This window comes from Oncorhynchus kisutch, unplaced genomic scaffold (assembly GCF_002021735.2).
Source record: "Oncorhynchus kisutch isolate 150728-3 unplaced genomic scaffold, Okis_V2 scaffold4024, whole genome shotgun sequence".
Taxonomy (NCBI): Eukaryota; Metazoa; Chordata; class Actinopteri; order Salmoniformes; family Salmonidae; genus Oncorhynchus; species Oncorhynchus kisutch.
This window is the reverse complement of record NW_022265969.1, coordinates 87,068-100,255: the sequence shown is the minus strand read 5'-3', so window position 1 is coordinate 100,255 and position 13,188 is coordinate 87,068. Positions and strand designations below refer to the sequence as shown.

At 46.0% G+C, this 13,188-nt stretch overlaps 1 protein-coding gene across 1 annotated transcript; it reads right to left on the bottom strand.

Moving 5' to 3' along the window:
- Positions 1 to 688: 688 nt before the first annotated feature.
- On the bottom strand, positions 689 to 1,306 carry LOC116373137 (putative protein TPRXL). The gene has a single exon (XM_031821861.1). The coding sequence runs from the start codon at positions 1,304 to 1,306 to the stop codon at positions 689 to 691; it is 618 nt and encodes a 205-aa protein (XP_031677721.1).
- Positions 1,307 to 13,188: the final 11,882 nt, after the last annotated feature.

Sequence of the window (13,188 nt, the reverse complement as noted above, 5' to 3'; positions counted from 1 at the left end):
AAAACAAAAATTTATTATATTTCTGTAAATGTGCCAAATCACTAAAGTATTAATGCAGACTATTGAACCACTTCTCAGTGATGCTTCAGTTATAGTTTGATTTCACTGAACTTCATTTCTGCAGCTCAGTCTCATTGAGATCAAATATGTTTAATGACTGACCTTGTCCACGTCGAGTCCCCCTTCAGGGTAGCTAGCCTGGTGTCCCCCTTCAGGGTAGCTAGCCTGGTGTCCCCCTTCAGGGTAGCTAGCCTGGTGTCCCCCTTCAGGGTAGCTAGCCTGGTGTCCCCCTTCAGGGTAGCTAGCCTGGTGTCCCCATTCAGGGTAGCTAGCCTGGTGTCCCCATTCAGGGTAGCTAGCCTGGTGTCCCCATTCAGGGTAGCTAGCCTGGTGTTTTACAAAGCTTCAGGCCGGATGGAGAAAAAACTGGCCAGGCACAACCTGTGCCAACTCCATCTCCCCGGAGACCCTCAATGAATTACAGAAATTATATCTCTCTGATAAATGCCAAGTTCTTCTAAGGAGGCCAGCGTCAGAAAGGCTCAGCCCCCAGAGAAGCAGTGATTAAGGAGGAAGGAGAGGCTGCCAAAACCCTGACTGGAACACAGAGGACCAGGGCTGCTGGGGGTGGCTGGAACAACAGCCTTGTCACGCAACACGACTCTGAGGGGATGTCAGTGATCAGGCATCAATATGTCACGGTAAATACCACTGCAACAAAGGCTGGGGCTGGAAGCTGAGGCTGGAGGCTGGGGCTGGAAGCTGAGGCTGGAAGCTGGAGCTGGAAGCTGGAGCTGGAAGCTGGGGCTGGAAGCTGAGGCTGGAAGCTGGGGCTGGAAGCTGAGGCTGGAAGCTGGGGCTGGAAGCTGAGGCTGGAAGCTGGGGCTGGAAGCTGAGGCTGGAAGCTGGGGCTGGGGCTGGAAGCTGAGGCTAGAAGCTGTGGCTGGAAGCTGGAGCTGGAAGCTGAGGGTGGAAGCTGAGACTGGGGCTGGAAGCTGAGAATGGAAGCTGGGGCTGGAAGTTGGGACTGGAAGCTGGGGCTGGATGTTGAGGCTGGAAGCTGGGGCTGGAAACTGAAGCTGGAAGCTGGGGCTGGAAGCTGAGGCTGGAAGCTGAGACTGGGGCTGGAAGCTGAGGCTGGAAGCTGAGGCTGGAAGCTGGGGCTGGAAGCTGGGACTGGAAGCTGAAGCTGGAAGCTGGGGCTGGAAGCTGAGGCTGCCAGGCGGGAGTTACACTTTCCTACAGATTGTGATGGAGTAGCATCACTCTGTGCTGTCTCTGTTCTGTCTCTGTGACTAACTGTCATGGACGACTGTCTCTGTACGGTCTCTATTCTGTCTCTGTACTGTCTCTGTACTGTCTCTGTGCTGTCTCTGTGCTGTCTCTATTCTGTCTCTGTGCTGTCTCTGTGCTGTCTCTGTGCTGATTATTCTGTCTCTGTACTGTCTCTATGCTGTCTCTATTCTGTCTCTGTACTGTCTCTGTGCTGATTATTCTGTCTCTGTACTGTCTCTATGCTGTCTCTATTCTGTCTCTGTGCTGTCTCTATTCTGTCTCTGTGCTGTCTATTCTGTATCTGTGCTGTCTATTCTGTCTCTGTACTGTCTCTGCGCTGTCTCTATTCTGTCTCTGTGCTGTCTCTGTGCTGTCTATTCTGTCTCTGTTCTGTCTCTGTGCTGTCTCTATGCTGTCTCTATGCTGTCTCTGTGCTGTCTATTCTGTCTCTATTCTGTCTCTATTCTGTCTCTGTGCTGTCTCTGTACTGTCTCTATTATGTCTCTGTACTGTCTCTGTGCTGTCTATTCTGTCTCTATTCTGTCTCTGTGCTGTCTCTGTGCTGTCTCTATTCTGTCTCTGTGCTGTCTCTGTACTGTCTCTGTGCTGATTATTCTGTCTCTGTACTGTCTCTATGCTGTCTCTATTCTGTCTCTGTGCTGTCTCTATTCTGTCTCTGTGCTGTCTATTCTGTATCTGTGCTGTCTATTCTGTCTCTGTACTGTCTCTGCGCTGTCTCTATTCTGTCTCTGTGCTGTCTCTGTGCTGTCTATTCTGTCTCTGTTCTGTCTCTGTGCTGTCTCTATGCTGTCTCTATGCTGTCTCTGTGCTGTCTATTCTGTCTCTATTCTGTCTCTATTCTGTCTCTGTGCTGTCTCTGTACTGTCTCTATTATGTCTCTGTACTGTCTCTGTGCTGTCTATTCTGTCTCTATTCTGTCTCTGTGCTGTCTCTGTGCTGTCTCTGTGCTGTCTCTGTGCTGTCTCTGTGCTGTCTCGGTGCTGTCTCTGTGCTGTCTCTGTGCTGTCTCTATTCTGTCTCTATGCTGTCTCTGTGCTGTCTCTATTCTGTCTCTGTGCTGTCTCTGTACTGTCTCTGTGCTGATTATTCTGTCTCTGTACTGTCTCTATGCTGTCTCTATTCTGTCTCTGTGCTGTCTCTATTCTGTCTCTGTGCTGTCTATTCTGTATCTGTGCTGTCTATTCTGTCTCTGTACTGTCTCTGCGCTGTCTCTATTCTGTCTCTGTGCTGTCTCTGTGCTGTCTATTCTGTCTCTATTCTGTCTCTGTACTGTCTCTGTGCTGTCTCTGTGCTGTCTCTGTGCTGTCTCTATGCTGTCTCTATGCTGTCTCTGTGCTGTCTATTCTGTCTCTATTCTGTCTCTATTCTGTCTCTATTCTGTCTCTGTACTGTCTCTATTATGTCTCTGTACTGTCTCTGTGCTGTCTATTCTGTCTCTATTCTGTCTCTATTCTGTCTCTGTGCTGTCTCTGTGCTGTCTCTGTGCTGTCTCTGTGCTGTCTATTCTGTCTCTGTTCTGTCTCTGTGCTGTCTATTCTGTCTCTGTGCTGTCTATTCTGTCTCTATTCTGTCTCTATTCTGTCTCTATTCTGTCTCTGTTCTGTCTCTGTACTGTCTCTGTACTGTCTCTGTGCTGTTTATTCTGTCTCTGTACTGTCTCTATTCTGTCTCTGTACTGTCTCTGTGCTGTCTCTGTGCTGTCTCTGTGCTGTCTATTCTGTCTCTATTCTGTCTCTGTACTGTCTCTGTTCTGTCTCTGTGCTGTCTCTGTGCTGTCTATTCTGTCTCTATTCTGTCTCTGTACTGTCTCTATTCTGTCTCTGTGCTGTCTCTATTCTGTCTCTGTACTGTCTCTGTGCTGTTTATTCTGTCTCTATTCTGTCTCTATTCTGTCTCTGTGCTGTCTCTGTGCTGTCTCTGTGCTGTCTCTGTTCTGTCTCTGTTCTGTCTCTGTGCTGTCTATTCTGTCTCTATTCTGTCTCTATTCTGTCTCTGTACTGTCTCTGTTCTGTCTCTGTGCTGTCTCTATTCTGTCTCTATTCTGTCTCTGTGCTGTCTCTGTGCTGTCTCTGTGCTGTCTCTATTCTGTCTCTGTGCTGTCTCTGTGCTGTCTCTGTGCTGTCTCTATTCTGTCTCTGTGCTGTCTCTGTGCTGTCTCTGTGCTGTCTCTGTGCTGTCTCTATGCTGTCTCTATTCTGTCTCTGTGCTGTCTCTATTCTGTCTCTGTGCTGTCTTCTGTATCTGTGCTGTCTATTCTGTCTCTGTACTGTCTCTGTGCTGTCTCTATTCTGTCTCTGTGCTGTCTCTGTACTGTCTCTGTGCTGTCTCTGTGCTGTCTCTGTGCTGTCTCTGTGCTGTCTCTGTGCTGTCTATTCTGTCTCTATTCTGTCTCTGTGCTGTCTCTGTGCTGTCTCTGTGCTGTCTCTGTGCTGTCTATTCTGTCTCTATTCTGTCTCTGTACTGTCTCTGTGCTGTCTATTCTGTCTCTATTCTGTCTCTGTGCTGTCTCTGTTCTGTCTCTGTACTGTCTCTGTGCTGTCTCTGTGCTGTCTCTGTTCTGTCTCTGTGCTGTCTCTGTGCTGTCTCTGTGCTGTCTCTGTGCTGTCTATTCTGTCTCTGTTCTGTCTCTGTTCTGTCTCTGTTCTGTCTATTCTGTCTCTGTGCTGTCTATTCTGTCTCTATTCTGTCTCTGTACTGTCTCTATTCTGTCTCTGTGCTGTCTCTGTTCTGTCTCTGTGCTGTCTCTATTCTGTCTCTATTCTGTCTCTGTACTGTCTCTGTTCTGTCTCTGTGCTGTCTATTCTGTCTCTGTGCTGTCTATTCTGTCTCTGTACTGTCTCTGTTCTGTCTCTGTGCTGTCTCTGTGCTGTCTCTGTTCTGTCTCTGTGCTGTTTATTCTGTCTCTATTCTGTCTCTATTCTGTCTCTGTACTGTCTCTGTGCTGTCTCTGTGCTTTCTCTGTGCTGTCTCTGTGCTGTCTCTGTGCTGTCTCTGTGCTGTCTCTGTGCTGTCTCTGTACTGTCTCTGTGCTGTCTCTGTTCTGTCTCTGTGCTGTCTCTGTGCTGTCTCTGTACTGTCTCTATTCTGTCTCTGTGCTGTCTCTGTGCTGTCTCTGTGCTGTCTCTGTGCTGTCTCTGTGCTGTCTCTATTCTGTCTCTGTGCTGTCTCTGTGCTGTCTCTATTCTGTCTCTGTGCTGTCTCTGTGCTGTCTCTGTGCTGTCTCTGTGCTGTCTCTATGCTGTCTCTATTCTGTCTCTGTGCTGTCTCTATTCTGTCTCTGTGCTGTCTATTCTGTATCTGTGCTGTCTATTCTGTCTCTGTACTGTCTCTGTGCTGTCTCTATTCTGTCTCTGTACTGTCTCTGGTCTGTCTCTGTGCTGTCTCTGTGCTGTCTCTGTGCTGTCTCTGTGCTGTCTCTGTGCTGTCTCTGTGCTGTCTATTCTGTCTCTATTCTGTCTCTGTGCTGTCTCTGTACTGTCTCTATTCTGTCTCTGTACTGTCTCTGTGCTGTCTATTCTGTCTCTATTCTGTCTCTATTCTGTCTCTGTGCTGTCTCTGTTCTGTCTCTGTACTGTCTCTATGCTGTCTCTGTTCTGTCTCTGTGCTGTCTCTGTGCTGTCTCTGTGCTGTCTCTGTGCTGTCTCTGTGCTGTCTCTGTTCTGTCTCTGTTCTGTCTCTGTTCTGTCTCTGTTCTGTCTCTGTTCTGTCTATTCTGTCTCTGTGCTGTCTATTCTGTCTCTATTCTGTCTCTATTCTGTCTCTGTTCTGTCTCTGTGCTGTCTCTATTCTGTCTCTGTTCTGTCTCTGTACTGTCTCTGTGCTGTTTATTCTGTCTCTATTCTGTCTCTGTACTGTCTCTATTCTGTCTCTGTGCTGTCTCTGTTCTGTCTCTGTGCTGTCTCTATTCTGTCTCTATTCTGTCTCTGTACTGTCTCTGTTCTGTCTCTGTGCTGTCTATTCTGTCTCTGTGCTGTCTATTCTGTCTCTGTACTGTCTCTGTTCTGTCTCTGTGCTGTCTCTGTGCTGTCTCTGTTCTGTCTCTGTGCTGTTTATTCTGTCTCTATTCTGTCTCTATTCTGTCTCTGTACTGTCTCTGTGCTGTCTCTGTGCTTTCTCTGTGCTGTCTCTGTGCTTTCTCTGTGCTGTCTCTGTGCTGTCTCTGTGCTGTCTCTGTGCTGTCTCTGTGCTGTCTCTGTGCTGTCTCTATTCTGTCTCTGTGCTGTCTCTGTGCTGTCTCTGTGCTGTCTCTGTGCTGCCTCTGTGCTGTCTCTGTACTGTCTCTGTTCTGTCTCTGTGCTGTCTCTGTGCTGTCTCTGTGCTGTCTCTGTGCTGTCTCTGTGCTGTCTCTGTCTCCTTAGTAATGGATCATGTTATTTATTCCCCTTTGAAAGTCTGTTTCAGTGTAAATTACGTCATTACAGAAAGAAGGTAGAAACGATAAGAATGTAAACATTCTATTCCTCATCTCATTCCTTCAACTCTCTGACTGACAATCTGTCATTCTGTGTCAAAATGTAGACTATATTTGTCGCTCTGTGTCAAAATGTAGATTTATTTGTTGTTCTGTGTCAAAATGTAGATGTTATTTGAGGTTGAATCTGCCTGAGGGAAACCAACACATAATCCCATTAAGTCTGAATGATGAAAGGGCCACGTGAACCACTGTAAAACAACCATTACAATTGGAGGTTAAAAAATCCCTTGTCAATACCCCTCAGTCCAATGTCTTCAAGCCTTCCAAATGGTACCAGTCTATGGATCTGCATTGGGGTATGTATAATGTACAGTATGTTGTAGTTCCCATGCATTACAGAACATACCTTCCATTTATACCCTCTGGTGCTGCTCCGACCTGAACCCGACTGGAACAGAACCCAGTGCTATCTGATAGTTCTGTTGCGTAATATGTCCTGATTATTGACATCAACATTACTGATGAGCAGACTGTTATCCTGTGTTGTCACGCTGCTAGCTTGGCACTAATCAAACAACTCCACTTGGCATAGACCCCAATTCTCTAATTCACATGGTAATCAGTTCCAGTCCAGGGGGTTCCTCCCTCTTACCCCCAAAACTGGTCCTGTTGACTCAAGAGCTGATTGGCCCAGATGGCCACCTGCTGCACCCCAGGCGGAGGCTTTGTTCAGGGGATCCCCGACATATGATCAACAACATGAGGCGACTGAACGCTGAACTCTGTTTACTACAGCCGTTGCTGTCACATCCAGAGTTACAGTAGGCTTTAATCGGTCTCCTGTCACATCCAGAGTTACAGTAGGCTTTAATCGGTCTACTGTCACATCCAGAGTTACAGTAGGCTTTAATCGGTCTACTGTCACATCCAGAGTTACAGTAGGCTTTAATCGGTCTACTGTCACATCCAGAGTTACAGTAGGCTTTAATCGGTATACTGTCACATCCAGAGTTACAGTAAGCTTTAATCTGTCTACTGTCACATCCAGAGTTACAGTAGGCTTTAATCTGTCTACTGTCACATCCAGAGTTACAGTAGGCTTTAATCTGTCTACTGTCACATCCAGAGTTACAGTAGGCTTTAATCGGTCTACTGTCACATCCAGAGTTACAGTAGGCTTTAAATCGGTCTACTGTCACATCCAGAGTTACAGTAGGCTTTAAATCGGTCTACTGTTACATCCAGAGTTACAGTAGGCTTTAATCGGTCTACTGTCACATCTAGAGTTACAGTAGGCTTTAAATCGGTCTACTGTTACATCCAGAGTTACAGTAGGCTTTAATCGGTCTACTGTCACATCCAGAGTTACAGTAGGCTTTAATCGGTCTACTGTCACATCCAGAGTTACAGTAGGCTTTAATCGGTTTACTGTCACATCTAGAGTTACAGTAGGCTTTAATTGGTCTACTGTGACATCCAGAGTTACAGTAGGCTTTAATCGGTCTACTGTCACATCCAGAGTTACAGTAGGCTTTAATCGGTCTACTGTCACATCTAGAGTTACAGTAGGCTTTAATTGGTCTACTGTGACATCCAGAGTTACAGTAGGCTTTAATCGGTCTACTGTCACATCTAGAGTTACAGTAGGCTTTAATCGGTCTACTGTTAAATAAAGTTAAATTAAAAGATAAGAACATTCCAGGCATTTCATTCTAGTCCCACAAAAAAAACGCAACTATGCAAAAGAATCCTCCCTCTGTCACTCAGAAACATAATTGCTTCTGCCTGGCAGCTGGAACTCTCTGGATATCACGTTGGATTTATTTACTACAAACAGGTAATACGTGTTTTTAATTCTGGTGTCGCTCTGCAAGCAGAATCTTGTTAGCTAGATAGATTAAAAGGACATTCAGAGTTCCTCCATAAAAGCCGCTCCTCCTAGATATAATTGTGTGGACTTAAATCAGATAATGCATGTCACAACGATGCCCAGCGCTTCAAGCCTCTTCCTCAACCCTCTCTGGCTCTCTCCCCACCTGCAAAATTTCACTCACATCTTGCGCCATCGGCAACACTTGTCTCTCCATCACGCATGTGAACAACTATATTGCCTGCTCTGTCCTCACTGATTGGTCTAAACAACTATCTTGCCTGCTCTGTCCTCACTGATTGGTCTAAACAACTATCTTGCCTGCTCTGTCCACACTGATTGGTCTAAACAACGATCTTGCCTGCTCTGTCCTCACTGATTGGTCTAAACAACTATCTTGCCTGCTCTGTCCTCACTGATTGGTCTAAACAACGATCTTGCCTGCTCTGTCCTCGCTGATTGGTCTAAACAACTATCTTGCCTGCTCTGTCCTCACTGATTGGTCTAAACAACGATCTTGTCTGCTCTGTGGGCCATGATTGGTCTAAACAACGATCTTGCCTGCTCTGTCCACACTGATTGGTCTAAACAACGATCTTGCCTGCTCTGTCCTCACTGATTGGTCTAAACAAATATCTTGCCTGCTCTGTCCTCACTGATTGGTCTAATCAACGATCTTGCCTGCTCTGTCCTCACTGATTGGTCTAAACAACTATCTTGCCTGCTCTGTCCACACTGATTGGTCTAATCAACGATCTTGCCTGCTCTGTCCTCACTGATTGGTCTAAACAACGATCTTGCCTGCACTGTCCTCACTGATTGGTCTAAACAACGATCTTGCCTGCTCTGTCCACACTGATTGGTCTAAACAACGATCTTGCCTGCTCTGTCCTCACAGATTGGTCTAAACAACGATCTTGCCTGCTCTGTCCTCACTGATTGGTCTAAACAACTATCTTGCCTGCTCTGTCCTCACTGATTGGTCTAATCAACGATCTTGCCTGCTCTGTCCTCACTGATTGGTCTAAACAACTATCTTGCCTGCTCTGTCCACACTGATTGGTCTAATCAACGATCTTGCCTGCTCTGTCCTCACTGATTGGTCTAAACAACGATCTTGCCTGCTCTGTCCTCACTGATTGGTCTAAACAACGATCTTGCCTGCTCTGTCCACACTGATTGGTCTAAACAACGATCTTGCCTGCTCTGTCCTCACTGATTGGTCTGAACCGGTCCTCGTCTTGGTTTGAACCGGTCCTCGTCTTGGTTTGAACCGGTCCTCGTCTTGGTTTGAACCGGTCCTCGTCTTGGTTTGAACCGGTCCTCGTCTTGGTTTGAACCGGTTCAGAACGTTATTTTGCCGGTCGGAAACAGTGGAACAGAATGTTTTTTAAAAAACGGTTCTGATCAGAACAAAACAAACGTAAAATAATGTTGGTTCTAACCCCTTGTAACGAGTCAGTCATCAGTACACACCATTGAAGTGGAATAGTGTGGACATTATAATCCTAACCTCAGTGGTTCTGGGGATGGGTACACTATAGATGGACGGAGAGAGAGGAAGCTTGATTAAACCTTGATTAAATCAATGCTCTACCTGTCCTAGAATAATATTTTAAATTAATGAGCCTATTCATCATTTCCTGATTCCACCTGTCATTACATCATCATAGAGCCATAGGGTCAAAGCGGCTGATGTAGAAAGAGATTCTCTTTATATTCATCAGAGTTAGGTCACAAAAATTCAGAGCTGGTAACACCATGCAATATAGGATTCATTTAAGAGAGATGTTACTATTTTCCAAGTCACCTTCCCAGCATACAGCTGTGCACTCTGATGACGTCAGTTGTCGTATTTGACATACATGATTACCATTGTGCGTTTTATTATTCAACACCTGGGGATTGATCTCATAACCTCTTGGTTCTTCCTGCAAAGCCACCATGCCTGTGTCAGACTGATTTCACCTGTATTCCTACACTTTGCACTTCGGAGTAGATCAAAGCTCTGTTAATAAAAGTAAAGAACACTCTAGCTAAACTATTTTATTTATCATAAAACATCTAAAATCAGTCAATAAGTAACTCAAATCAATGGTGAGAAAATAGTTTGATTAATTGATTACTGACAGACGTGGTGTCGTAGCAGGAAGAACGGAACGCCGTGAACCAAGAGGTTGTGAGTTCAAATCCCAGGCGAGGACATGTGGAATAATGATTACTGTAGACATGTAATCGTGTACGTCAACGTGAATATGTACGTTGGAAACATTCTAAGTTGGAGGCAAGTTTGGGCCAACTACACATTTTACGGTCAGATTTTTTAAAAAGGCTGTGGAATAATTATTAGTTAAATCAACCAGATTTGTTTTTACAGTGTGTGTGTGTGAGGAGGGGGATGTGGGTCACACAAGACAGACTGACGACAGGCTTCAGCTCTGTAAAGCACCAACGATTGGACTCTGTTACACCTCATCTGCCACTGTATCAGGAGGTGATGACAATGTACTGTCGCAGTGTATCAGGTGGTGATGGCAGTGTACTGTAGCAGTCTATCAGGTGGTGATGACAGTACACTGTATCAGTGTATCAGGTGGTGATGACAGTGTGTCAGGTGGTGATGACAGCGTACTGTAACAGTGTATCAGGTGGTAATGACAGTGTACTGTAACAGTGTATCAGGTGGTGATGACAGAGTATCAGGTGGTGATGACAGTGTACTGTAACAGAGTATCAGGTGGTGATGGCAGTGTACTGTAACAGTGTATCAGGTGGTGATGACAGCGTACTGTAGCAGTGTATCAGGTGGTGATGACAGTGTGTCAGGTGGTGATGACAGCGTACTGTAACAGTGTATCAGGTGGTGATGACAGAGTATCAGGTGGTGATGACAGTGTACTGTAGCAGTGTATCAGGTGGTGATGACAGCGTACTGTAACAGTGTATCAGGTGGTGATGACAGCGTACTGTAGCAGTGTATCAGGTGGTGATGACAGTGTATCAGGTGGTGATGACAGCGTACTGTAACAGTGTATCAGGTGGTGATGACAGAGTATCAGGTGGTGATGACAGTGTACTGTAACAGTGTATCAGGTGGTGATGACAGTGTACTGTAGCAGTGTATCAGGTGGTGATGACAGTGTACTGTAACAGTGTATCAGGTGGTGATGACAGTGTACTGTAACAGTGTATCAGGTGGTGATGACAGTGTACTGTAACAGAGTATCAGGTGGTGATGACAATGTATCAGGTGGTGATGACAGTGTACTGTAACAGTGTATCAGGTGGTGATGACAATGTATCAGGTGGTGATGACAGTGTGCTGTAACAGTGTCAGGTGGTGATGACAGTGTACTGTAACAGTGTATCAGGTGGTGATGACAGTGTACTGTAGCAGTGTATCAGGTGGTGATGACAGCGTACTGTAACAGTGTATCAGGTGGTGATGACAGTGTACTGTAACAGTGTATCAGGTGGAGATGACAATGTATCAGGTGGTGATGACAGCGTACTGTAGCAGTGTATCAGGTGGTGATGACAGCGTACTGTAACAGTGTATCAGGTGGAGATGACAATGTATCAGGTGGTGATGACAATGTATCAGGTGGTGATGACAGTGTACTGTAGCAGTGTATCAGGTGGTGATAACAGTGTATCAGGTAGTGATGACAGTGTACTGTCGCAGTGTATCAGGTGGTGATGACAGCGTACTGTAGCAGTGTATCAGGTGGTGATGACAGCGTACTGTAACAGTGTATCAGGTGGTGATGACAGCGTACTGTAGCAGTTTATCAGGTGGTGATGACAGTGAATCAGGTGGTGATGACAGTGTATCAGGTGGTGATGACAGTGTACTGTAGCAGTTTATCAGTTGGTGATGACAATGTATCAGGTGGTGATGACAATGTATCAGGTGGTGATGACAGTGTATCAGGTGGTGATGACAGCGTACTGTAACAGTGTATCAGGTGGTGATGACAGTGTACTGTAACAGTGTATCAGGTGGAGATGACAATGTATCAGGTGGTGATGACAGCGTACTGTAGCAGTGTATCAGGTGGTGATGACAGCGTACTGTAACAGTGTATCAGGTGGAGATGACAATGTATCAGGTGGTGATGACAATGTATCAGGTGGTGATGACAGTGTACTGTAGCAGTGTATCAGGTGGTGATAACAGTGTATCAGGTAGTGATGACAGTGTACTGTCGCAGTGTATCAGGTGGTGATGACAGCGTACTGTAGCAGTGTATCAGGTGGTGATGACAGCGTACTGTAACAGTGTATCAGGTGGTGATGACAGCGTACTGTAGCAGTTTATCAGGTGGTGATGACAGTGAATCAGGTGGTGATGACAGTGTATCAGGTGGTGATGACAGTGTACTGTAGCAGTTTATCAGTTGGTGATGACAATGTATCAGGTGGTGATGACAATGTATCAGGTGGTGATGACAGTGTATCAGGTGGTGATGACAGCGTACTGTAACAGTGTATCAGGTGGTGATGACAGTGTACTGTAACAGTGTATCAGGTGGAGATGACAATGTATCAGGTGGTGATGACAGCGTACTGTAGCAGTGTATCAGGTGGTGATGACAGCGTACTGTAACAGTGTATCAGGTGGAGATGACAATGTATCAGGTGGTGATGACAATGTATCAGGTGGTGATGACAGTGTACTGTAGCAGTGTATCAGGTGGTGATAACAGTGTATCAGGTAGTGATGACAGTGTACTGTCGCAGTGTATCAGGTGGTGATGACAGCGTACTGTAGCAGTGTATCAGGTGGTGATGACAGCGTACTGTAACAGTGTATCAGGTGGTGATGACAGCGTACTGTAGCAGTTTATCAGGTGGTGATGACAGTGAATCAGGTGGTGATGACAGTGTATCAGGTGTTGATGACAGTGTACTGTAGCAGTTTATCAGTTGGTGATGACAATGTATCAGGTGGTGATGACAATGTATCAGGTGGTGATGACAGTGTATCAGGTGGTGATGACAGCGTACTGTAGCAGTGTATTAGGTGGTGATGACTGTATAATTTGGTGATGACAACTTACTGTAACAGTGTATCAGGTGGTGATGACAGTGTACTGTAGCAGTGTATCAGGTGGAGATGACAGCGTACTGTAACAGTGTGTCAGGAGGTGATGACAGTGTGTCAGGTGGTGATGACAGCGTACTGTAACAGTGTATCAGGTGGTAATGACAGTGTACTGTAACAGTGTATCAGGTGGTGATGACAGAGTATCAGGTGGTGATGACAGTGTACTGTAACAGAGTATCAGGTGGTGATGGCAGTGTACTGTAACAGTGTATCAGGTGGTGATGACAGCGTACTGTAGCAGTGTATCAGGTGGTGATGACAGTGTGTCAGGTGGTGATGACAGCGTACTGTAACAGTGTATCAGGTGGTGATGACAGTGTACTGTAGCAGTGTATCAGGTGGTGATGACAGTGTATCAGGTGGTGATGACAGCGTACTGTAACAGTGTATCAGGTGGTGATGACAGCGTACTGTAGCAGTGTATCAGGTGGTGATGACAGTGTATCAGGTGGTGATGACAGCGTACTGTAACAGTGTATCAGGTGGTGATGACAGCGT